Source organism: Scyliorhinus torazame, chromosome 3, assembly GCF_047496885.1.
Source record: "Scyliorhinus torazame isolate Kashiwa2021f chromosome 3, sScyTor2.1, whole genome shotgun sequence".
Classification (NCBI taxonomy): domain Eukaryota; kingdom Metazoa; phylum Chordata; class Chondrichthyes; order Carcharhiniformes; family Scyliorhinidae; genus Scyliorhinus; species Scyliorhinus torazame.
Window position 1 is genome coordinate 223,621,767 of NC_092709.1, and position 25,442 is coordinate 223,647,208.

Consider the following 25,442-nt stretch of genomic DNA (forward strand, 5'->3'; position numbering starts at 1 on the left):
TATATTAGGCACTGCCCGGATATATCTGTAATTATATGTTATGCACAATCCAGATTTATCTGTAACTGTACATTATGTACAATCCAGATATAGCTCTAACTATATATTATGTACAATCCAGATATATCTGTAATTGTATATTATGCACAATCCAGAAATAGCTCTAACTATACATTATGTACAATCCAGATATATCTGTAACTATACATTTTGCACACTCCATATATATGTGCAACTATACATTATGCACAATCCAGATATATCTGTAAGTATACATTATGTACAATCCAGATATGTCTTTACTATACATTATGCACTTTCCAGATATATCTGTAATTGCATATTATGCACAATCCATATATATGTAACTGTACATTTCCACATTCCAGATATATATGTAACTATACAGTATGTACAATACAGATACATCTTTAATATACCTTATGCACAATCCAGATATATCTATAATTGTACAGAATCATTATGAAGAATCCAGATATATCTGTAACTATACATAATGCGCTGTCCAGATATATCTGTAACTACACATTATGCACTGTCCAGATATATGTGTAACTGTACATTATGACAATCTAGATGTATATTTGTACTTTCCTTAATGCACAATCAAGGTATAACATTACTAGACTTTAAGCACAATCCAGATATATCTGTAATGCACAAACAGATATATCTCTAACTATACTTTACTATACTTCAGGAATGGACTGTTTTGGACTATTTCCTAAAACGTCTAAAATTCTTACATGCAATAATGATCTGTTTTTTTCACTTAAGCACGGAGTGATTGTAACAGAAGAAGATCAGTATTTCATTGAGCCATTGCAGGATATATCTGAGGACAATACTAGTGACTTTACCTATGGCGAAGGCCGCACTCATGTTGTTTACAAGCGTTCTTCCATTCGACAGAGACATGAAACAAACATATCAAACTGCGGAGTTCCAGGTAACTTACCTAACATTGTAGGAGATTTACAGAAGTATAATCTTCTTTCCTTTTGTTGAAAATAAGCAGTATTAAATAGTGGGTAAAAATATTATATGAACCCACAATACTGAAGAACGTGCAGAAATACCAAACTGTGAATTTCTGACTCAATATGGCAATGATTATTACTGTTTTAAATATTTTGATTACTTCGCAATGCAGAATTATTTATTTAAATAGGCGTTGCTAGTGACAACTTTGTTGAAAAAAATGTTTACCTTGTTCAGACCATACATCCACAGAGCAGGAAGACCCCAAAATAAAGTAAAGGTTTACTGATTGAGGGTTTCTCCCTAATCACTATTTCAGCTGTAGTTCTCATTTTTGAGGTGAAAGGCAGTTGACTAAAATCGCACTCCAGAGACTGGAGCACAAAACTAGACTGGTACTCAGTGCAGTACTGAGGGAGTGCCGAATTGTCGGAGGTGTAGTGAGGTGTTAAATCGAGTCCCCTTCTGTCGCACTGAGGTGCATAATTTATTCCAAGGTAGTGTTTTGAAGAAGAGCTGTCGAGTTCTCTTTGGTGTTCTAGCCAATATTTATCCCGCAACTCACATCTCTAAAGTAGACTATTTGCTTGTCATCATTTTGCTGTTTTTGGAACCTCGTTGGCTGTCACTTTCTGTATGTACATCTTAGCAGTGACTATACTTTGAAAGTACTTCATTGGTTGTAAAATGTTTTGGGTGGCCTGCCATAGTGGAGGATACTATGGGCACGATTCTCGGGAAAGATTCCTAAGTGTGGTAGTGAGTGGGAACTGCCCTGAGCTTCCCAGCCCTCGGCCCAGCCAGACCGGCAATGCAATTCAACGTTAATTGGTCGACTTAACGAGGCTCCACGGGCTTCATGCCGAAATGAAGGCTCGCCAGCCAATTGGCTGGCACCACGTTCGCCAGCCCTCTGCTGACAAGGTCAAGCAGCACTTAAACAGCACTTGCACAGCCAACCCCAATCAGCTCGCAGCCATGGCGCTGAGACCACTGGCCCCACGATTCAGGGATGCAGACCTGTGGAGGATCCTCGATGCGGTGGAGGCCAGGAGGGATGTCCTGTTCCCCCAAGGGTCCTGGAGGGTGAGGGCAGTGCCACCTGGGACGAGGTGGCGGCTGCCATGAGCTCAAGGAGTGTGACCAGGTAGACTGCTTCCAGTGCCGCAAGAAGGTCAACGACCTACACCGGGCAGCATGGGTGAGTTGACAACAATGACCCCCTTCCCCCACCCCACCCCACCCAACCCTCCATGAGACCCCCAACCCTCCCATCAACCCCCTCTTCTTCACCCACCCCCCCAACTCTTCCTTCACACCCCTCCTCCCAGCACTGTGAACCACACGTGCAGCTAACGATGCCCTCTCTGTGACTCTGCAGGAGACGCACCTCCGGGAGAGGGCCCAGACTGGCGGATATACAAATCCTCACCACCTTCGAGCAATGGGTCCTGGAGGCGACGGGTGACCGAGGACAGAGTGGTCACCAATGCGGAGGCCGTCGCATGCTGTAGAGGTGAGGATCCACCAGGCCCCACCTGGAGGACCTGTCAAACATGAGTTATTGCCATAGTGACTGATTCCTCCCACTGACCACATGTCCATTTTCCCCCAGGCCCATCTGGGGTGGCCCCCCCTTTCCCTGCCTCCCATGAGAGCACCTTGGAGGAGACCTCCGACGATGCCACGATCGCCGCGTCACAGCTGCCATCCCCACCCTCCACCAGCGCAGATACACGTACCTCGGTGGGAATGTTAGTGGACAGACTTCTGGGCACAATCTGGTGAGCACCACACATCAGTTGGAGGCAGGAACCCCCAGGTGAGACAGGAGTCAGAGGTCTGCTTGATCCCAGGTTCCAGCTGGTTCCCAGCCAGATGCTGTGCCTATGGAACAGAACATAGAACATTACAGCGCAGTACAGGCCCTTCGGCCCTCGATGTTGCGCCGACCTGTGAAACCACTCTAAAGCCCATCCACACTATTCCCTTATCGTCCATATGTCTATCCAATGACCATTTGAATGCCCTTAGTGTTGGCGAGTCCACTACTGTTGCAGGCAGGGCATTCCACGCCCTTACTACTCTCTAAGTAAATAACATACCTCTGACATCTGTCCAATATCTAACTCCCCTCAATTTAAAGCTATGTCCCCTCGTGCTAGACATCACCATCCGAGGAAAAAGGCTCTCCCTGTCCACCCGATCCAATCCTCTGATCATCTTGTATGCCTCAATTAAGTCACCTCTTAACCTTCTTCTCTCTAACGAAAACAGCCTCAAGTCCCTCAGCCTTTCCACATAAGATCTTCCCTCCAGACCAGGCAACATTCTGGTAAATCTCCTCTGCACCCTTTCCAATGCTTCCACATCCTTCCTATAATGTAGCGACCAGAATTGCACGCAATACTCCAAATGCGGCCGCACCAGAGTTTTGTACAGTTGCAACATGACCTCATGGCTCCGAAACTCAATCCCCCTATCAATAAAAGCTAACACACCGTACGCCTTCTTAACAACCCTCTCAACCTGGGTGGCAACTTTTAGAATGTACATGGACACCGAGATCTCTCTGCTCATCCACACTACCAAGAATCTTACCATTAGCCCAGTACTCAGTCTTCCTGTTATTCCTTCCAAAATGAATCACCTCACACTTTTCTGCATTAAACTTCCATTTGCCACCTCTCAGCCCAGCTCTGCAGCTTATCTATGTCCCTCTGTAACTTGTAACATCCTTCCGCACTGTCCACATCTCCACCGACTTTAGTGTCAGCTGCAAATTTACTCACCCATCCTTCTACGCCCTCCTCCAGGTCATTTATAAAAATGACAAACAGCAGTGGCCCCAAAACAGATCCTTGTGGTACACCACTAGTAACTGGACTCCAGTCTGAACATTTCCCATCAACCACCACCTTCTTGTCTTCTTCCAGCGAGCCAATTTCTGATCCTAACTGCTAAATCACGCTGAATCCCATGCCTCCGTATTCCTGCAGTAGCCTACCGTGGGGAACCTTATCAAACGCTTTACTGAAATCCATATACACCACATCAACTGCTTTACCCTCATCCATCTGTTTGGTCACCTTCTCAAAGAACTCAATAAGGTTTGTGAGGCACGACCTACCCTTCACAAAACTGTGTTGACTATCTCTAATCAAATTATTCCTTTCCAGGTGATTATACATCCTATCTCTTATAAACCTTTCCAAGATTTTGCCCACAACAGAAGTGAGACTCACTGGTCTATAGTTACTGGGGTTGTCTCTACTCCCCTTTTTGAACAAGGGGACAACGCTTGCTATCCTCCAGTCTTCTGGCACTATTCCTGTAGATAATGATGACTTAAAGATCAAAGCCAAAGGCTCAGCAATCTCCTCCCTAGCTTCCCAGAGAATCCTAGGATAAATCCCATCCGGCCCAGGGGACTTATCTATTTTCACACTTTCCAGAATTACTAACACCTCCTTATGAACCTCAAGCCCTTCTAGTCTAGTAGCCTGAATCTCAGTATTCTCCTCGACAACATTGTCTTTTTCCTGTGTGAATACTTACTAAAAATATTCATTTAGCACCTCTCCTATCTCCTCGGACTCCACGCACAACTTCCCACTACTGTCCTTGCCTGGCCCTACTCTTACCCTAGTCATTCTTTTATTCCTGACATATCTATAGAAAGCTTTAGGGTTATCCTTGATCCTACCTGCCAAAGACTTCTCATGTCCCCTCCTAGCTCTTCTTTAGGGATCTTTAGGTCCTTCCTAGCTAACTTGTAACTCTCGAGCGCCCTAACTGAACCTTCATTTCTCATCTTTACATAAGCCTCCTTCTTCCTCTTGACAAGTATTTTGACTGCTTTAGTAAACCACGGTTCCCTCGCTCGACCACTTCCTCCCTGCCTGACAGGTACATACTTATCAAGGACACGCAGTAGCTGTTCCTTGAACAAGCTCCACATTTCCATTGTGCCCATTCCCTGTAGTTTTCCTCTCCATCCGATGCATCATAAGTCTTGTCTCATCGCATCATAATTGCCTTTCCCCAGATATAACTCTTGCCCTGCGGTATATACCTATCCCTTTCCATCACTAAAGTAAACGTAATCGAATTGTGGTCACTATCACCAAAGTGCTCACCTACCTCCAAATCTAACACCTGTCCTGGTTCATTACTCAGTACCAAATCCAATATGGCCTCGCCTCTCGTTGGCCTATCTACATACTGTGTCAGGAAACCCTCCTGCACACATTGGACAAAAATGGACCCATCTAAAATACTCAAACTATAGCGTTTCCAGTCAATATTTGTAAAGTTAAAGTCCCCCATAACAACTACCCTGTTGCTTTCGCTCCTATCCAGAATCATCTTTGCAATCCTTTCCTCTACATCTCTGGAACTTTTCGGAGGCCTATAGAAAACCCCTAACAGGGTGACCTCCCCTTTCCTGTTTCTAACCTCAGCGCATACTACCTCAGTAGACGAGTCCTCATCAAACGTCCTTTCTGCCACCGTAATACTGTCCTTGACTAACAATGCCACCCCTCCTCCTATTTTACCACCTTCCCTGAGCTTACTGAAATATCTAAACCCCGGCACCTGCAACAACCATTCCTGTCCCTGCCCTATCCATGTCTCCGAAATGGCCACAGCATCGAAGTCTCAGGTACCAACCCATGCCGCAAGTTCACCCACCTTATTCCGGATGCTCCTGGCATTGAAGAAGACACACTTTAAACCACTTTCCTGCCTGCCGGTACACTCCTGCAACTTTGAAACCTTACTCATGATCTCACTACTCTCAACCTCCTGTATACTGGAGCTACAATTCAGGTTCCCAATCCCCTGCTGAACTAGTTTATACCCTCCCGAAGAGCATTAGCAAATTTCCCCCCCCCCGCAGGATATTGGTACCCCTCTGGTCCAGGTGTAGACCATCCCGTTTGTAGAGGTCCCACCGACCCCAGAATGAGCCCCAATTATCCAGAAATCTGAAACCCTCCCTCCTGCACCATCCCTGTAGCCACGTGTTCAACTCCTCTCTCTCCCTATTCCTCGTCTCGCTAGCATGTGGCACAGGTAACAACCCAGAGATAATAACTCTGTTTGTCCTAGATCTAAGTTTCCACCCTAGCTCCCTGAATTCCTGCCTTACATCCCTATCCCTTTTCCTACCTATGTCGTTGGTACCTATGTGGACCACGACTTGGGGCTGCTCCCCCTTAAGGATCCCGAAAACACGATCCGAGACATCACGCACCCTGGCACCTGGGAGGCAACACACCAACCGCGAGTCCCTCTCGTTCCCACAGAATCTCCTATCTATCCCCCTAACTATGGAGTCTCCAATGACTAATGCTCTACTCCTCTCCCCCCTTCCCTTCTGAGCAACAGGGACAGACTCTGTGCCAGAGACCTGTACCCTATGGCTTACCCCTGGTAAGTCCCCTCCCTCCCAACAGTATCCAAAGTGGTATACTTGTTACTAAGGGGAACGACCACAGGGGATCCCTGTACTGAGTGCTTCCTCCCAGCCCCTCTCACCGTCACCCATCTATCTTTATTCTTCGGAGTAAGTACATCCCTGATACTTCTATCTATGACCACCTCTGCCTCCCGAATGATCCGAAGTTCATCCAGCTCCAGCTCCAGTTCCCTAACGCGGTTTCTGAGGAGCTGGAGATGGGTGCACTTCCCACAGATGAAATCAGCAGGGACACTGATGGCGTCCCTCACCTCAAACATTCTGCAGGAGGAACATTGCACTACCTTCCCTGCCATCCCCTCTAGATAAAAAAAGAAAAAGAAAGAGCTTACCTGTTATTCACTCCCCTTCTCAGCAAGCACTCACTCAGCAACCTCTGTGCCCCGCATGATAACACCTGAGGGAAAATAAAAGAAAAACTACTTACCAGTCACCAGCCAATCCCTTACCTGCAGGCTGTGACAGGTGTACCAGAAGCTGATGCAGATGTTAGGGTATGGCCGGGACATTCAGAAGGAGCTGTCAGTGACACTCCAGGAGCTAATTGGAGGAGTCCCAGTGGCTACGGGCGCAGGAGATATCGGCGGCAATGCGTGTCACTGGGGCCAACACTGCTAGAGTGGTGACCGCAGTGGAGAGCCTGGTGCGTGACATCGGCACCATTACTGGAGGGTCCAAGGCGTGGTGCAGTCAGTGACTGCTGAGGGACTCGACAGAATGTCAGACTCGCTGGGGAATGGGACCCAGTACCAGGCTGACCTTGATGAGGTTCTGCAGGACATGTCCCAGTCTCAGATGGGAATGGCCGCAACACTGCGGAGCTTGTCCCAGTCGCAGATGGGCATTGCTGAGGCAGTGCAGAGCATGTCCCAGTCACTGAGGAGCATCACCGAGGGCATCAACACGATAGTGCAGACTTTGGGGAACTGCAAGGGCTGGCAGAGCCAGATGACGCAGGGACAGCCGGGGCTCGAACCAGCTGTCCCGAGGTGAATCTTGGGGCCCTATGGCCCGAGTGTGAGGAGAGGGTGCTGTGTGCCAAACCAGACCGACCCATGAAGTGGGGATGGTGGCCACCAGCTCCCTTGAGTTGCACCCTTCTGATGAGGCCGTGTCACACATGGGGCAGGGTGGCACGGCTGTGCACGTGTCACCGACAAATGTGCCAACGCCCTCCTTCTGAATGTCCCAGCCACACCGTAACATCTGCAGCAGCTTTTGGTATACCTGTCCCATAGTCCCCAGAAGACGTTCGTCAGGGGCATCAAAGGCCACGGGACGTGGCCTGCGAGATGCCACACAGATCCCTGCTCGAGCCCTGGAATGATCCCGAGGCATAAAAGGTCAGTGATGTGGTGACCTTGATGGCCACTGGGAGCGGTTGCTCTCCTCCTCCATTTGGTGCCAAGTCTGCGAGGACATGGCACAGGTGCCGCACTGTCTGCTTGTGAGGTGGAGCCTCCTGCAGCACACGCTGTCCATCATCTGTTAAAATGACCAGCGACGCCTGTATACTCTGTGCCATCGTGGGCCTCCTGCCATGGATCCCTCAGTGGCCTGATGGGCGGCCGGGTCCTCAGAGTGTGGGGCAGAGTCTGACATTTGAGCTGCTGCCTCGAGCATCTGCAGACGCTGCTACTGCCACCATCTCTGGCGTCTGGCTGCCTGGCCTGGCAGCAGCACCACTAGGACATGTTATGCGGGGTCTAAAATAGCGTCCATACTATTTAATATTTATTAGGAATTGGGAGAGGCTATTAAAATGACAAACAGCGGTGGCTCCCACCCCAGGATCCTCCATTCCCCCATTGACTTCCCCCATGTCCGGAACTCCCTGCTCACACACACTTGGCCGCAGCGGGCCCCCCTCAACGGACCACAGACTCTGTACCCCAGACACCTGCTCATAACGTCACCTGGACCGGGCACTGGTCCACTCCCCATTGCACTCATCCACCCTCTTGCCGTGGACATGTCCCCAGAGTTGTGTCCCATCCCCTGGGTGTTGGTTGTTGGCTGCTGCGTCTGTGGTGTTGCCTCTTGGAGTGTTCAGGCACAGTGTCCAGGCATCACGGTCTGATTGGGATGCGAGGCAATGACTCCCACATACTACATAGCCCGCCCACCCATGGGAATCCACTTGGGATGTGTGAAGTGCTCACTTAACCACGATTGCCAATTCCCTATGATGCCAGAGGCCTCAGCAGTTGGTGGGGGTTATGGGTGGTCGGTGGGGCAGACGAGCAGAGATAAAGGTTGTCCCCAGAATGGGTACAAACGATTCAGGAACTGGCACAGTGTTGTTGCGCGTGGTTGCCCCCCCAGCGCTTGCCCCCCCACCTTCCCATGGTTGTTCACCCCTGCGTATGGTGCCCCCACCCCCCACCCCCAGCCGAGGGTCCCCTACACCCCCGCCGAGCGCTGGGATGGCAAGCCCAGCAGACGGGCTCTTTGCCTGTGAGCAAAGATGGCTACTCACCCCCTCAGTTCCCCACAGAAGTCCTTCCGCCATATTCATGTTTTTAATAAGGAGTACTAATCGGCACCAGTGTGACTACTTGCTGGGGAAGCCAGGAAATGACAGGAGGCCATTGGATATGGGGTGGCCCTCGTTAATTGTATAGAAATGGAGGGGCGGCACGTGGCACGGTGGTTAGCATTGCTGCCTACGGGCCGAGGATCCAGGCTCAAATCCCAACCCATGGTCACTGTCCGTGTGGAGTTTGCACATTTTCCCCGTGTCTGCATGGGTTTCACCTCCACAACCCAAAGATGTGCAGGTTAGGTGGATTGGCCACGCTAAATTGCCCATTAATTGGGGAAAAAATATTCAGGTACTCTAAATTTAAATTAAAATTGTATAGAAATAGGGCTTAAGTGGTGATAATCGGTTTCTTATCACGCTGCGGAGGAATCCCGATTTCGCCTACGGGAGTGGGCCAGTTGCAATCCAAACTGGCGCCAGGTGCGGTTCTCATTTTCAGCATCTCCCACTATTCACCAGCCTCGTTTCGCTTGAGCGAGAGAGCAACGAGGCCGGAGAATTTCGCCCTATATAAATGCAAGTATTTATTTAATCAAAGACTTGTCTTGCAGTACTTAGTGAAGAATGCAAGGACTTTGCTTTATTGTATCTTCTCTGTGTTTGCATCTCTTTGTAGTGTGACAATGAATTGCAGTAATTTACCATTGTAAACAGAGCCACACGAATGTATAAATATAGGGTGGACATCCTACTTTTTCAGTAACATTAGTACTGTTTTAATATTTGGAGAGGCATAGATGTCTATTTTCACTAATTTATATACCTGTGTAGTAGCAAGGTGTGCCATAGCTGCAGTGCTCATTCAGGATCTGCAAACTGAGGGATGGATGGAAGGTCACACTACAATTGCCCAACTGCATCAGATTTCCAGTGACTCATTGGGTCGAGGTGCAGAATCAGTGAAATCTGACAGAGTGGGGAGAGAGTTTCTTCGTGGTCGGTTATGGAGTAGCATTGATGTAAACTTAGTCACACATCATTTTGTCACTTTTTTCTGTTATGGGGATCTAAACAGGGATCCTGAAATATTAATAAATATTGTATACTAATATAAACTTTCCATTTACTAAAGAAAAACTAATAACAATGAAAATAATACATAGTTTACAAAAATTATACAAATGCTGGAAAATTGAAAGCAATACTGGAAATATAAAGTGGATCTGTAAGCTCCTGAAAGATTCAGACAGGTTAACATGGAACTCCCTCACAACACAGTTCTGATGAAGAGACCTGCCTAACACATTGACCTTTATTTCAGATGATTGACCTGGTATGCATTCCCAACATTTTTTTGATCCAAATATATAATTGCAAATGAAAAAAGAAAACCACACACTAGTATTTATAAAGTGTCTTTCATGTCTTACGAATGTGTTTTGCAGCCAATTAAGCATATGAAGTGCAGTTGGTCTTCTAACACAGGAAGACATAGCAGTAAATTTATACACAGCAAAATCTCATAACCAGAAATTGAAAAATAACCAGGTAATCTGTGTTAACAGTGTTGATTGGGATAAATGTCTAGCGGGACAGGCCTCTGAAGTGGGTCATCAACCCATAACTATTTGACTCAGAAGTAACTGCACTTTCCCAGAGAGAGGTAAAGGCAGGATCAGTAACATTTTTCAGGGAGAGGTCGATAGATCCTTGACTAACAAGGGAGTCAAAGGTTATTGGGGTTGGCGGACTATGGAATTGAGGCTGCAATCAGATCATCCATGATCTTATTGAATGAGGGGCCGAATGGTTTACTTCTGGTCCGAATGATTTTTTGGCATCTTTTTATATTCATATGCCTGAGTCGAGGCTGATCTACGGGTCCCTGTTTTCAGAATTTGTAGTGAATACTGTGCTTATTTGTGGTTTGAGGCCGGTAATTACAGAATCAATGATCAGCCTGCTTTAACTTGAATTGATAGTTTGGGAGTCAGATCGGCCTTTGCACACTTACCCACATGCACCTAATGATTTACTTTAAGAATAGCATTGGTAGAGTGGTGTTTAAGTGAGTCCCTTACCCAAGCTGTGAATTAGCATGTGATGCTTAACACAGAAGGATTTTTTTTTTGAATTGGATTTTCAAAATAAATGTTTTGAGTGCAAGCATTGGAACATTTTTGCATGAGTTTACAAAATGTTCAGGAAATCCAGTGCATGAAGAATACTGCCTTCAGGTCAGGCATGGCATCTCAGGAAGTAAATATATTGGCCCAAGAAGGAGTGCGGAAGAGATTAGCTGGAATGATACCATGGCTAGAAATGATAAATTCTGAAGACAGCTTGCATAAACTAGTGGTGTGATTTTCAATTGCCGGTGAAGATGAGGTTTAGGTGCAGGTGCACTTTGAAAGTAGTGTTCCCAGATGGCATTTCAGTCTTTTGATGCCTCTGAAAGCGCTGCTATTTTCAAAGTGAGGGGTGGCAGGGGGGAACCAGCAATCCGTGCAACTCCAATTAATGGTAAACTCCTCAAATAGCTTGTTAACAACCTGGGGATTTTCAGATTACACATTGGGAAAAGCAGACAGACTGGTTCAGTGTACAGCTATTGGGGACAATGTAGGGAGCTGTTATGTGATGATGCTACTGAAGTAAAATTGTTTGAAAAAATAATTTATTCACAAAAGCGGACCAATACCTTTCCAATGGTCGATGGGCCATTTCTCTGCACTAGGAGGCTGCTGACCCTTCGATACCCTGCCTGCTCTATTCTGCAGGGCAACAGCAAGCTATTTGCCATTGAGCTTAGCACTCCACAGTTAGTTCCTGCCTCCCAGCAACATCAGGCACCCACTGTTTGGACACTGAGCTCACCTCTGCTTCAATTAGGGGATATACACTTGAAAATAACATTACATCGGTGACACAAACACAGCAGAGAGTCTGGACTCTGAAGTGATCTGGGTGTTGGGTTCCTGAGCCCGGATTGAGTAAAGAAGATTAAGAGGGTGTTTAACTGAAGTATTCTTCATGAGTAAAGGACGCTCTCCCCTAGACTCTAAAACAGTCTATAAATCGGGTCTTTGTCTACAGATGTACATTCCCCTGTCTTCCAGTGTTTTTCTCCAGATATTTGGCATGTTCTCATCATTCCACCTACTAGCTCAATGTCATCTGCAAAAATCACTTCCTATCTTCTTTGCTCAGATCGAACCATGACCATAAGGAAGAGAAAGGGGCTCAGTGCCAATCCTTGGTGTAATCCAACTTTGGCTTTGAAACTCTGACTCTTCCCCACACTGCTTCTTATTCTTGTCTGGCATTCCTTGTACATGTCCTGTAATAACAGTATGTACTTCTCAGGGGGTCCACACATTCCTGCACACCTCCAGACTTGTTCATTAGGCATCCGGTGAAAAGCCTTCTCTTGATTGATGTGCACAATTGTCATGTTGCAAACTCTAGGTAATGGCCTCAAATGAGCATATTGTAAGAATGGTCTTTAAGTGAGTTTTGTCTACATTGTGGTCAGAGCCTGTTGCCTGATACAGGGTGAACAAAAACATTGAAAATCAACAATTAAAGAGGCTTTTGTATACTAGTAGATTGTTGAAATATGGCTGTAATCTTTGTTATAATTGGAAGAACATGTAACTGTGGGCCACACAAGGATGGTGTTAGAGAACCCCGAAGTGTATCATGGAGTTCACCTGACCCACAACTTTTAATAGATTGTGGTTTGGGGAGCACACGGCCCACTCTACAGGTGTGGTCCAGCAGAAATGGAAAAGTATTTTGTAAAGCAAAACAATGTTTATTCTATGAACTCAAGTTAACCTTTTAAAAAAATACAGTGAACATCTTAGCAACCATTAATTCAAATACAACCCTCAAAGAATACAACACTAAAGACTCCTTTAAGCTTTCCTTTTAACATCCATAAAACTTAAAACAAAACTTTTAACAGAAGTTCATCAGGTTAAAGTCACTACTGAGAGCAGTTATTGGTTTTAAATCACCAAAGGATCGATTTATAGTTTTTAGATTACAGAGAGAAAGACTAATATCCCTTCTGGCTGTGACTGCAGCTATACAGCTCTGAAAACGAAACTAAAACACACCCTGCAGCAAACAGCCTGAAACAAAAGTAAAAATCTGACAGACAGCCCAGCTCCACCCACACTCTGACATCACTGATAAACACCCACTTCTTAAAGGTATATTTCTTAAACACCCATTTCCTAAAGGTACTCTCACATAACACCTCCCCCCAAGAAAAAAAAATAACCCATCAACTTCAAGATGGTTTCATTTTTCACCTTTTCACTATCCTTTAAGAAATGCACACAATAAATATACTTTTTTGTTTCAAAAAATCAACACATGCAAACAGGTATAATAATATATTCCATTTTTTTTTGTTCTTCCTCGCCCCACTGAAACTGCTTCCGTTCATCAAATTCGTGACAAAGCATCGGCTATCACATTTTCTCATCCTGCCACATGTACTATTTTTAAATGAAATGGCTGTAACAATAAACTCCAGCGAAACAGCCTTGCATTGTTATTCCGGAATCTCTCCCAAAACATCAATGGATTATGATCAGTATATATAATGGTGTCAGACGGATTGCTGGTCACATATATGTGAAAATGTTGCAAAGCCAGCACCAAACTCACCGTCTCCATCTCAATCGTTGAATACTTTTTCTGGTGATCAAAGTATTCCTAGTCGCCAGCAGGCGACGAGCGTAGACCTGGTTCACAGCGCGGATATAATGTCCTTCTAGCAGCCCGATCGCTTCAGCATAATTCTCCGCCTCCTCGATCAGAGGGTAGATCCCAGGGTTGACACTCGAGCGTAGAAGGTGCTTCTTTTGTCTTTCCATGGGGATGCCGGCGGCCGTGTCGAGGTAGCCCTTAAAGCACGCCAGCCCCAATGTTTGAAGATAGCAGCAGAGTTGTCCGCGTGGGGGCTGAGCTGAAGGCACTCCGGCTTGATACGGAGATCCATCCTTTCAACTGAAGTTGTAGCAGATTAAATTGATGCGCAACCAATTACTCTCGAGACAAAGTGAGTCATAACTAATAGGCTTTAATCTGCTAGAACCGTTCCCCAGCAGCTTCGATACAGAAAGGGAAGGCTGCTGGGACGGCATCGGTTCTTATACTCCGTCTCCCAGGGCGGAGCTATGTACATCAGCCAATGGTAGACTCCTGGGTCTAGCCAATGGTCATCCACCTCTCAGGTGCCGCAATACCTGGTATTACCACAAAAAGCAAAAGAAAAAGCATACAAAGTGGCGAGGATTAGTTGGAAACTAAAGGATTGGGAAGCCTTTAAAAGCGAGCAGAGGACAACTAAAAAAGCAATACGTGGGGGGAGAAGATGAAATATGAGTATAAGCTAGCTATTAATATAAAAGAAGATAGGAAGAGTTTTTTTTCAATATATAAAAGGTAAGAGAAAGGCAAAAATAGTCATTACTCCACTGGAAAACGTGGCTGGAGAAGTAATAACAGGAAACAAAGAAATGCCAGAGGAACGGAATATGGCCTTTGCTTCAGTCTTCACGGTGGAAGACACCAGTGGGATGCCAGAGCTCCAGGAGAGTCAGGGGGGCACACGTGAGTGTAGTGGCAATCACTAAGGAATAGGTTCTGGGGAAACTGAAAGGTCTTAAGGTGGGTAAGCCACCCGGACCAGATGGACTACACCCCAGGATTCTAAAAAGGATTGCTGAGGAAATTGTTGAGGCATTGGCGGTGATCTTTCAGGAATCACTGGAGGCAGGGATGGTCCCAGAGGACTGGAAACTAGCTAATGTAACACCGTTGTTTAAGAAGGAAGGGAGACAGGGACTTCCGGTGGCGGCTATGAAGGAGTAAGTCGCACTTTTGGTGGCTCCCGCTCGGGTCGGACGTTTGGACCTTTCCCCCCGATTTTCTACTGGACTTAAAACTGTAAAACTGAAGGCTGCACTGAATTCCCACATCGGTGCATGGAGAAAAGGACTAGAAGTGCTCGTAAAGGTAGAAACAGAAAGACAGAGAAGGCTTGGGCTGAAGCTGCAGCGGGAGACAGCATGGCGAAACACCGGACCTCTGGTTTGTCGACCCAGCGGTCAACAGAGCAGCTGATGTAAGTTATTCAGGAAGGATTTTCTATGCAGAAACGGGACTGCTTGGACCCAATAAAAGAGTCGATTGAGTAGCTGGAGCTTAGATTGGACGCCAAGATCGGGCGATCCAGAAGGTGGAGAAGGCGCTGGCTGAGCAGGAGGAACATCAAACTGCGGTGGAGTTGGAGGTGGGGATGCTGAGAGACCAGCAGAAGAAGCTCCTGGAGAAGGTGGAAGACCTAGAGAATAGGTCCCGCCGGCAGAACTTGAGAATCGTTGGGCTCCCGCAGGGGTCCGAAGGAGCGGACACTGGGGCATACATCACAGATATGTTTGAGAAGCTGCTGGGGGATGGGACATTCTCCCGACCCTTGGAGGTGGACAGGGCTCACAGAGCACTCGCGAGGAAGCCACGAACGGGAGACCTCCCGAGGGCAATGGTGGTGAGATTCCACAGGTACTTGGATAAGGAGCGCATTCTACAGCGGGCCAAGCAGACATGGAGCTGTAAGTGGGACAATAGTATCCTGTGGGTCAACCAAGACATGAGCCTGGTGGTGGCCAGGAGAAGAGCAGGCTTCAACCAGATTAGGCCGATCCTTTTTAAGAAAAAGGTGAAGTTCGGACTATTGTATCCGGCCAGTCTCTGGGTCACGTACGAGGAACAGCACTTTTATTTTGCGTCGCCTGAGGACGCGCTGGACTTGTGAAAAGGAAAAGCCTGGTGGTGGACTGAGAACTTTTGAACTTTGCTGCAATGTTCATGGGTTTCTATTTTTTCTTTTTGTTTCTCTGTTCTTTAAAAAAAAGTTTCTTGTTTTTCTTTTTGTGGAAGCTGTCTGTAATGCCTTCTGTATTGATTTGGGACCAGTGGCAGAGCTGAGTGAGTTAAGGTTTTCATTTGCACTGTTGGGGGATGGAGATGTGATTGTTTAGATTTTGGTGTTTTTCTGTCGGACAATTGTGTGGGGATTGTTTGATGTTGGAGTATGTTTGTATGAGCGGGGGGGGGGTTATGGTAACATAGGTTAGGGGGTTAATTAGGTGGGTCCTTGTGGGATGGGAGCCAGTTTTTGCACTATGTTCATTGTGTATCCCAATTCAAAATTATATACCATTTGGCATGAAAAACACCTCAGGCATATTTCAACGGTAACTAACAAAGTCGTTTCAGGATTACCCAATTGTGCGGTATACATCGACGATCTGGTAATTTTCAGCCAGACATGGAAAGAACATTTGAATCATCTGATGGAGTTATTCGATCAACTTCAGGAGGCGGGTTTGGTGATAAACCTAGCCAAAGTGAATTTGGAAAAGCCGAAGTCACTTTCCTTGGCCATACAATCGGACGGGGCCGAATGGTCCGACGGGATGTGAAAACAAAAGTTATTGGCGAGTTTCCGATACCCTCGATACAACGGGAAATAATGCGATTTCTTGGTATGAGTGGATTTTACCGGAAATTTGTACCGAATTTCAGCTCCAGGTGGACTTGCTGAAGAAGCGTAACAAATTTCAGTGGACAGCGGAGTGTCAACAGGCATTTGACGGCCTGAAAGCTGTGTTAACCACTGCTCCTGTGTTAGCCATCCCAAATTCACAAAACCACTCAAAGTGGCTGTTGATGCGAGTGATGTGGGTGTAGGTGCGGTGCTTCTACAAGATGACGACGAGGGGCTAGAGCGGCCTATTGGTTATTTTTCAAAAAAATTGAATTCTCACCAGAAAAAGTATTCAACGATTGAAAAGGAGACATTGAATTTGGTGCTAGCTTTGCAACATTTTCACATTTATGTGACCAGCAATCCGTCTGACGCCGTTACATATACTGATCATAATCCGTTGACGTTTTTGGAGCGATTCCAGAATAACAATGCAAGGCTGTTTCGCTGGAGTGTATTGTTACAGCCATTTCATTTGAAAATAGTACCTGTGTTAGGACGAGAAAACGTGATAGCCGATGCTTTGTCACGAATGTGATGAACGGAAGCAGTTTCAGTTGGAGGAAGAAGAACGAAAAAAAAATGGATTATATTATTATACCTTTTTGCCTGTGTTGTTTTTTTTGAACGAAAAAGTATATTGGCTGTGTCCATTTCTTAAAGGATAGTGAAAAGGTGAAAAATGAAACCATCTTGAAGTTGATGTGTTTTTTTTCCTTGGGGGGAGGTATCATGTGAGAGTACCTTTAAGAAATGTACCTTTAAGGAATGGGTGTTTATCAGTGATGTCAGAGCGTGGGTGGAGCTGGGCTGTCTCAGATTTTTACTTTCGTTTTAGGCTGTTTGCTGAAGGGCGTGTTTTAGTTTCGTTTTCAGAGCTGGATAGCTGCAGTCACAGCCAGAAGGTGTATGAGTCTCTTCCTCTGTATTCTAAAGACGGTAAATCGATCCTTTGGTGATTTAAAACTAATAACTGCTCTGAGTAGTGACTTTAACCTGATGAACTTCTCTTTAAAGGTATTTTTTAAGTCTTCTGGACGTTAAAAGAAAAGCTGAAGGATTATGTAGTGTTGTATTGTTTGGGGGTTATATTTGAATTGATGGTTGCTAAGATGTTCATTGTATGTTTTAAAAAGGCAAACTTGAGTTCATAGAATAAACATTGTTTTGCTTTAAAAAATACTTTTCCATTTCTGCTGTACCACACCTGTAGAGTGGGCTGTGTGCTCCCCAAACCACAATCTATTAAAAGTTGTGGGTCAGGTGAACTCTATGATACACTTTGGGGTTCTCTAAACCCTGGCCCATAATAGCGATCATGATGCCACCGGAAAGTAGGGAGGTGGAGGTAGTGATCGCAATGGATGCAGAAAAGGCTTTTGATCGGGTAAAATGGAATTATCTGTGGGAGGTACTGGGACGGTTCGGATTTGAGTGAGGCTTTATTGACTGAGTCAGGTTGCTGTATCAGGCTCCTGTGGCAAGTGTACGGATGAATAGGACAACATTGGACTATTATTGACTGCACTGGGGGACGAGACAGGGATGCCCCTCTCCCCACTGTTGTTCGCGCTAGCTATGGAGCCATTGGCAATTGCTCTGAGAGCCTCAAGGTGCAGGAAGGGGCTTGTCCGGCGGGGGGGTGGAGCTCTATGCAGACGACCTGCTTCTGTATCTATCGGATCCAATAGAGGGGATGGAAGAAATCATGAGGATTCTAGGGGAATTTGGCCGGTTTTCAGGGGATAAGCTAAATATGGGGAAAAGTGAGATGTTTGCGGTCCAGGCGAGGGGACAGGAGAGGCAATTGGGGGAGCTGCTGTTTAGATTAGTAGGGGGAAGCTTGAGGTACCTAGGCATTCAAGTGGAGCGGGAATGGGAACAGCTGCATAAATTAAATCTGGTCCGGCTAGTAGACCAAATGAAGGATGATTTTCGGAGATGGGACGCGCTTCCGTTGTCATTTGCTGGGAGGGTGCAGTCGATGAAGATGACGGTCCTCCCGAGATTCCTGTTCATGTTTCAATGTCTCCCCATCTTTATTCCGTGGTCCTTTTCTAAACGGGTCAACAAAGTGATCTTTGGCTTTGTCTGGGTGGCTAGACATGGCTAGCTTTCTCTGTTTGGAGAAAATCAAGTTCGCCTTGAGAGGGTCACTGTTAGGGTTCGCCCGGAGGTGGCAACCGTTCGTCGACTTCTTCGCGGAACGTTAATCGTCAGCAGAAGGCGGGCGGGGGGGGGGGGGGTTAGTTTAGCTTAGAGTAGGGGGTTAATAAAGGAAGGACCTGTAAGGGAGGGAGACGGCTTTTGCACTATGTTTATAGTTTCATGTACATTGTTTATTGTGTTGTTAAAATACCAAAAATACCTCAATAAAATATTTATTAAAAAAAGGACGGGTGGGAGGCAGAAGACGGGAAATTAGAGGCCGGTTAGACTGACTTCGGTCATTGGCAAGATTTTAGAGTCCAGTATTAAAGATGAGATCGCGGAGAGCTTGGAAGTGCATGATAAAATAGGGCTGATTCAGCATGGCTTTGTCAATGGGAGGCCATGTCTGACAAATCTGTTCGAGTTCTTTGAGGAGGTAACAAGGAAGTTAGACAAAGGAGAACCAGTGGATGTGGTTTATTTAGATTTGCAGAAGACCTTTGACAAGGTTCCGCATAGGAGACTGTTAAATAAGTGAAGAGCCCATGGTGTTAAGGGGAAGATCCTGGCATGGATAGAGGATTGGCTGACTGGCAGAAGGAAGAGAGTGGGGATAAAGAGGTCTTTTTCAGGATGGCAGCCGGTGACTAGTGCTGAGCCTCAGAGATTGGTGTTGGGACCACAACTTTTCACAACATAAATTAACGATTTGGAAGAAGGAACTGAAGGCACTGTTGCTAAGTTGGCAGATGATACAAAGATATGTAAAGGGACAGGTAGTATTGAGGAAGCAGAGGGGCTGCAGAAGGACTTGGATAGGCTAGGAGAGTGGGCAAAGAAGTGGCAGATGGATTACAGTAGTGAAAAGTGTGAAGTTATGCACTTTGGTAGGAGGAATGGAGGCATAGACTATTTTCTAAATGGGGAAATGCTTAGGAAATCAGAAGTACGAAGGGACTTGGGAGTCCTTTTTGAGGCAAATGCAGTGTTAGCATTCATGCTGAGAGGGCTAGAATACAAGAGTTGGGATGTATTGGGATGTATTTCTGAGGCTGTTTAAGACTCTGGTCAGACCCCATCTGGAGTATTGTGAGCAGTTTTAGGCCCCTTATTTAAGGAAGGATGTGCTGGCCTTGGAAAGGGTCCAGAGGAGGTTCACAAGAATGATCACTGGAATGAAGAGCTTGTCGTATGCTGAACGGTTGAGGACTCTGGGCCTGTACTCATTCGCGTTTAGATGAATGAGGAGGAATCTTATTGAAACTTACAGGATACTGCGAGGCCTGGATAGAGTGAACGTGGAGAGGATGTTTTTACTAGTAGGAAAAACTAGAACCAGAGGACACAATCTCAGACTAAAGAAACAATCCTTTAAAACAGAGATGAGGAGGGTGGTGAATCTATGGAACTCTTTGTGAAGTAGGCTGTGGAGACCAAATCATTTATTGTCTTTAAGCCATAGATAGATATGTTCTTGATTTAAAGGGGGATCAGGGGTTATGAGGAAAAGGCAGGAGAATGGGGATGAGAAAGATAGCAGCCGTGATTGAATGGCGAAACAGATTCGATGGGCTGAGTGGCCTATTTCTGCTCCCATGTCTTTTGGTCTTATGATCTTATGAACACTGATGACTTTGGAGCAATTCGTCATTGATGGTGAGAACAATAACATAAAGCAAAGTGAAATCATGCAGTTGGATCTTCAACAAAGTGATAGAAAAAGAAAACAAAACCACCCTGTGAATGCTCCTGATTATGCTCACTGTGTCTTCAGCTTACATTTGTGAGTGTTATATCTAGGCCGCCCCGCTCCCCCTCTCCAAACTCCTGCTGTCAGTGACATGAGGTTGCAGGCTTTGTTGCCCTGTTGGTGCAGGGTGACCTTGCCGGTCATCCTCTGGTCAGCGGGGCCTGAACAGCTACCGTCTGGGAGGATTCGCTCAGCGACGTGGCTAGGCACTCTTGGGTTGCTGCTGAATCAGGATGGCATGGTGACTCACAGATGGACAGAGGAGACTCTGCCCTCATCCGGGGTGCCATGAGATTAGGCCCCAGAGACCACAGCCAACTCATCCACCATTGTGAGGCAAGTTGTCACTTCCCTACTCATCAGTGAAGGATGGTCAGAATTTGGAGGCAGTTTCACCAACACTTCGGGTCGGGGGCAGGGTCAAGGGAAATGCCGATTCGGAGGAACCACAGATTTGAGCCAGGGAGGTGGGATGGAAATTTTCGGAAATGGGAGGAGAAGGGGATGAGGACACTCAAAGATTTGTTTCTTAGTGGTCGGTTTGCAGGATTGAAGTAGCTGGAAACGAAGTATGGGCTGGAGCAGGGAGAAATGGTTAGATTGCCAGAAAGGAGATACAGAGCTTCCCGGTGGAGCCGGCCTCCACATTGCTGGAGGAGGTGCTGACGACAGGGGGACTGGAGAAAGGGGTAGTGTCTTCGGTTTACAGAGCTATTTTGGAAGAGGAGAAGGCACCACTGGAAGGGATCAAAGCAAAGTGGGAGGAAGAGTTGGGAGAGGATATGGAGGCGGGGTTCTGGTGTGAGGTGAGTGCCTCCACTTCGTGTGCGAGGTTGGGGATGATACAGCTGAAGGTGGTATACTGAGCACACCTCACGAAGGCGAGGATGAGCCAATTCTTTGAAGGAGTAGAAGATGTGTGTGAACGTAGCGGGGGCGGGGGTGGGGGTGGTGGGGGGGGCGCAAATCACGTTCATATGTTTTGGTCCTGTCCAAAGCTAGAGGATTACTGGAAGGAGGTTTTTAGGGTAATTTCTAAAGTGGCGCACGTGAAACTGGACCCGGGCCCCCGGGTGGCCATATTCGGGGTGTCGGACTAGCCGGGGTTGGAAACGGGTGCGGAGGCAGATGTCGCCTTCGCCTCGTTGATCGCCCGAAGGCGGATCCTGATGGGTTGGAGAGCAACCTCCCCACCCTGTGCCCTGGCGTGGCGGGGGGACCTGTTGGAATTCTTGACTCTTGAGAAGGTTAAGTTTGAACTGGGGGGAAGGATGGAGGGGTTCTACAATTCATGGGCATTCTTCATTATCCACTTTCAAGAACTGGATAATATCGAACATTAGTTGGGGGGGGGGGGGGGGGGGGGGGTTGGGGGGGTGGCGGGGTGTGTTAATGGTGACTATGGGTGATTCCTGATTTCTTTTTGTTATTTGCTTATGTAAACATGCGGGCTAATGTTTGTGGGTTTGGTGGGAGGATGGGATCGTTGTTATTGATATGGGGATTGACATATTTGTTACTGTTTATTGTTGGTGGGAGTAAATTTGGGAGAAAATGTGGAAAGGGAGGAGAATAAAAATATTTTAAAAAAATCAGTGAAGGATGGTCGCCCATCTCTCTGAGAGACTGAGTGCCGCATGCTTCTCCCATACTGGTAGTGACCTCCTGAGGTTAGTGTCTGTGTGTTGGCTTGTAGGTCATTGGGCACGATGCCCGTCCTGCATTCGCCCCCGCTGATCCCACTCACCCAATGCGGCCACGATTCACACTGGCTGCCACTTAAGTGGAAAGCCAGTGTAATATGGCTTTTAATTGATTGCGGGTGGAACTAGGAATCGCGGCAGTTTCAGGTTCCGCTCACCGTCATGCGCTAAACTCTATCCAGTCGGTTGATCGCAGAACACAAAGTTTGTTATTGTTATAGTGTTTGCATTATAAAGTTTTAGGGCAGGATTTACCACACAATCCGCCATGTGTTTCACGGCATCGAGAGCCAGCTCTTCTGGACCCACCGTTGTCATGGGGTTTCCATTGAATGCACCCTTTGCTGCCGTGAAACCCGCAGTGGGGGGGGGGGGGCACTGTCAGTGGGACCGATAGATCCCACCGGTGTGAATGGCTGCAATGTTTCGGCCTTCGTCTTTGCTCACTGCAACATTCTTGAAAAAAACATATTGTTTATTGGCAGGAGTGACGAGGTGTCAGGAAATATGCAGAATCCCCTTGTGGACTGTTCCCTATCTCGCCTGTCACTGTCTCAAAGAGTTTGTCTCACTGACCTTGCAATATCTCAGAAAAATCAAAGGTGGTCAATTCTTTTTTGGAATCAAAAGCAGAGAATCCTGGCTCCAAATCAGGCACGTAAAGAAGAAAAACTGTAACAATCACCTAAACAATAGCTCAGGAAACATTTACGGAGGTTTGGATGGGACAATTTGCCCCTGATCTGTTTGAGTAAATCTAGGTGCAAAGCCCTCTGCCATTTAATTGCATGAAACGTACATTTCTGCACCTTCTTCAACTAAAGACACTGGGAAAAACATTTATAGGGTGCTGTGTTATTCAGCAAATGGGATAAAAGGTTAATGCCATTCTTCATTTCGTCGATCATAGAATTATCATAGATCATAGAATATAGAGAGCAGAAGGAGACCATTCATCCCATCGAGTCTGCACCGGCCCATGGAAAGATCACCCTATCTAAGCCCACATCTCCACCCTATCCCCATAACCCAGTAACCCCATCTAACCTTTTTGGACACTTAAAGGCAATTTCACATGGCCAATCCACCTAACCTGCACATCTTTGGACTGTGGGAGGAAACCGGAGCACCCGGAGGAAACCCACGCACACACGGGGAGGATGTGCAGATTCCTCACAGACAGTGACCCAAGACGGGAATCGATTCTGGGACCCTGGCGCTGTGAAACAATTGTGCTATCCACTGTACGACCGTGCCGCCCCAATTTGAATTGTTTATTTTTTGGACAGGGGAAGATCAGCCCTATCATTTCCAATTAGAATTTGGGACTTGCACGACTTAATACACACTGTGGCAGTGTGGCTCTAGAAGATATTAGTCAATACAAAGATAGTGGGTGGGCTTCTCCGTCGGCGACGCCGGAATCAGGAAACACGATTGGGCGGAGAATCGGTTCCGACAACAAATGGCGGCAGACGGCGATTTCACGCCAAATCGTAATTCTCCGTTGCCTCGACAGTGGCAGCAATGCGTTCTGGAATGCAAGTACAGTAAACACCCTTGGCGATTCATTAGCGGGCCTGACCCGGTATTCTCCAGGTCCTCCACGATTCTCTGCCTCCAATGGGCCGGATTCCCAGTGACGAGGGTCATTTGTTCTTTCAGAAATTGTGAAACAGGCGCCATGGCTGCTGAGGGAGAGAGAGGGGGTACGGAAAGTGTCCAACATCGCCATAGTTTTCTGACCGTTGTACCTCTGGCTGGGGGGGGGGGTGGGGGGGGGGCTTCTGCCAGGGCCGGGGGGAGCAGCGAGCGGTGGACAGGAGGTGGGCTGTGGGGTTGGGCTGGACGGGCACAGAACCCCATTGCCGCAGCCGGAAAGGCAACCGTGCAGCTGCGCACGCCACTGACTGCCCACTGTGAACTCATGGTCACAGGTCGTATGGGTGTCCCCCCCCCCTCCTCCCCCCAGACCACTCCCCTCGGTGTTCTCGGCCCCAGCCGACACATCAGCTATATGGGCACGCTCCAGCATAACTAGTGCCATCTCTTTGGCTGGGATGGTGTGTGTGGGGAGTGAAGTGTGTATTGGCGACTGCAGCTTGTCGGCCTCCTGAGTGTCATTCGCAAATCCGGTGATTCCCGCACTGCATTTCATTGGAATTGATTGTGGCCCACGTGGCGCCGGTGCTAGCCCCTTAACAGTAGCTGAATCGGTCCAGGACCGGCGGCAGTTTTGCTGTCATGGAACTCCACGAATCCTGCCCCGGCGTCAATACTTAGTCTCAGGAACGGAGAATCCCGCTGAGTTGAACATTCCTGACTCAACCAGCATTTATTACCCATCCCTAATTGCTCCTGCGCAGGTGGTGGTGAACCATTTTCTTGAACCATTGTTTGTACACCATGGTGCTTTTTTCTGAAGCATTTTGATACAACTGAGGGGTCAGAGGTCAGATAAGATTCAACTGCATCGTTGTTTACTCGGAGTCACATGTAAGTCAGACTGGGCGAGGATGGCAGGTTTCCTCCCCCGAAGAGCATTATTGAATCAGATGGGCTCTTACAACAATCTGCTAGTCTCATGATTGTTGTTAATGGGATTAGCATTTTATTCCAGGTTTATTAATTAACCAAATGTACATTCCATTAGCTGCGATGGTGGGATTTGAACTCATGTCTCCAGAGCATTAGTCAAGGCCTCTGGATTATTAGTCCAGTAGCATTATCAAGTCGCTACCAACTCAGTAGAAAGGAAGGTGGGGCCAGACGTCTGCAGCTGCCTTGATTTGGTCTCTGGATTTTTGTTGTGACACAGCCTCTTGTGTTTTGAATTCTTATTTGCATTCTGCGCTGGGATGCGGGGTGAGGGCGGCGGGAGAAACCTTCGTCGTCAAGAAGGAGCCCACCAAGAAGAGGGTGAAAAAGAGGCCAAAGGAGCCTTAAAACTCTGACATTTGTTTTTGGTCAGGCTTTGGACTGAACCAAGACCTGAAACAGATCAGATTTCAAAGACTAAGGAGAGGATGCCTACCATATAGCTTCCCTGCCTACAAAAAGGCAAAAAGTAGGCCTTCTGCCACTGCCTCAGCGACTACTGCCACACCAGCATTGACTGAGCCAGTGGTGGAGGCTGGGAAATAGGTGGGGGTTGGGGCAATGGCAGCATGTTTCTGTCATTTAAATGCAGCTGGATTGTCAATGCTGGGCTGACAGCACTCCCTGTTAGGGTAGCAAGAGGAAAACCATGTCTTCAGTGGGGTCGCAGAGAACGCAGCTTTGATTTATCTTCCGCT

The 25,442-nt window shown here is 47.0% G+C and overlaps 1 protein-coding gene across 2 annotated transcripts in view; it reads left to right on the top strand.

The window, feature by feature from the left end:
- The window catches only part of adamts6 (ADAM metallopeptidase with thrombospondin type 1 motif, 6), a 480,737-nt gene that overhangs the window by 47,750 nt on the left and 407,545 nt on the right, over positions 1 to 25,442 (top strand). Inside the window, exons 4-5 of one of the 2 annotated variants that reach the window (XM_072496932.1) lie at positions 799 to 970; positions 2,384 to 2,518. In XM_072496932.1, the coding sequence (XP_072353033.1) occupies positions 799 to 970; positions 2,384 to 2,518 (307 nt within the window). The remainder of the gene's footprint in view (positions 1 to 798; positions 971 to 2,383; positions 2,519 to 25,442) is intronic. The other variant, XM_072496933.1, reaches the window with a different exon arrangement.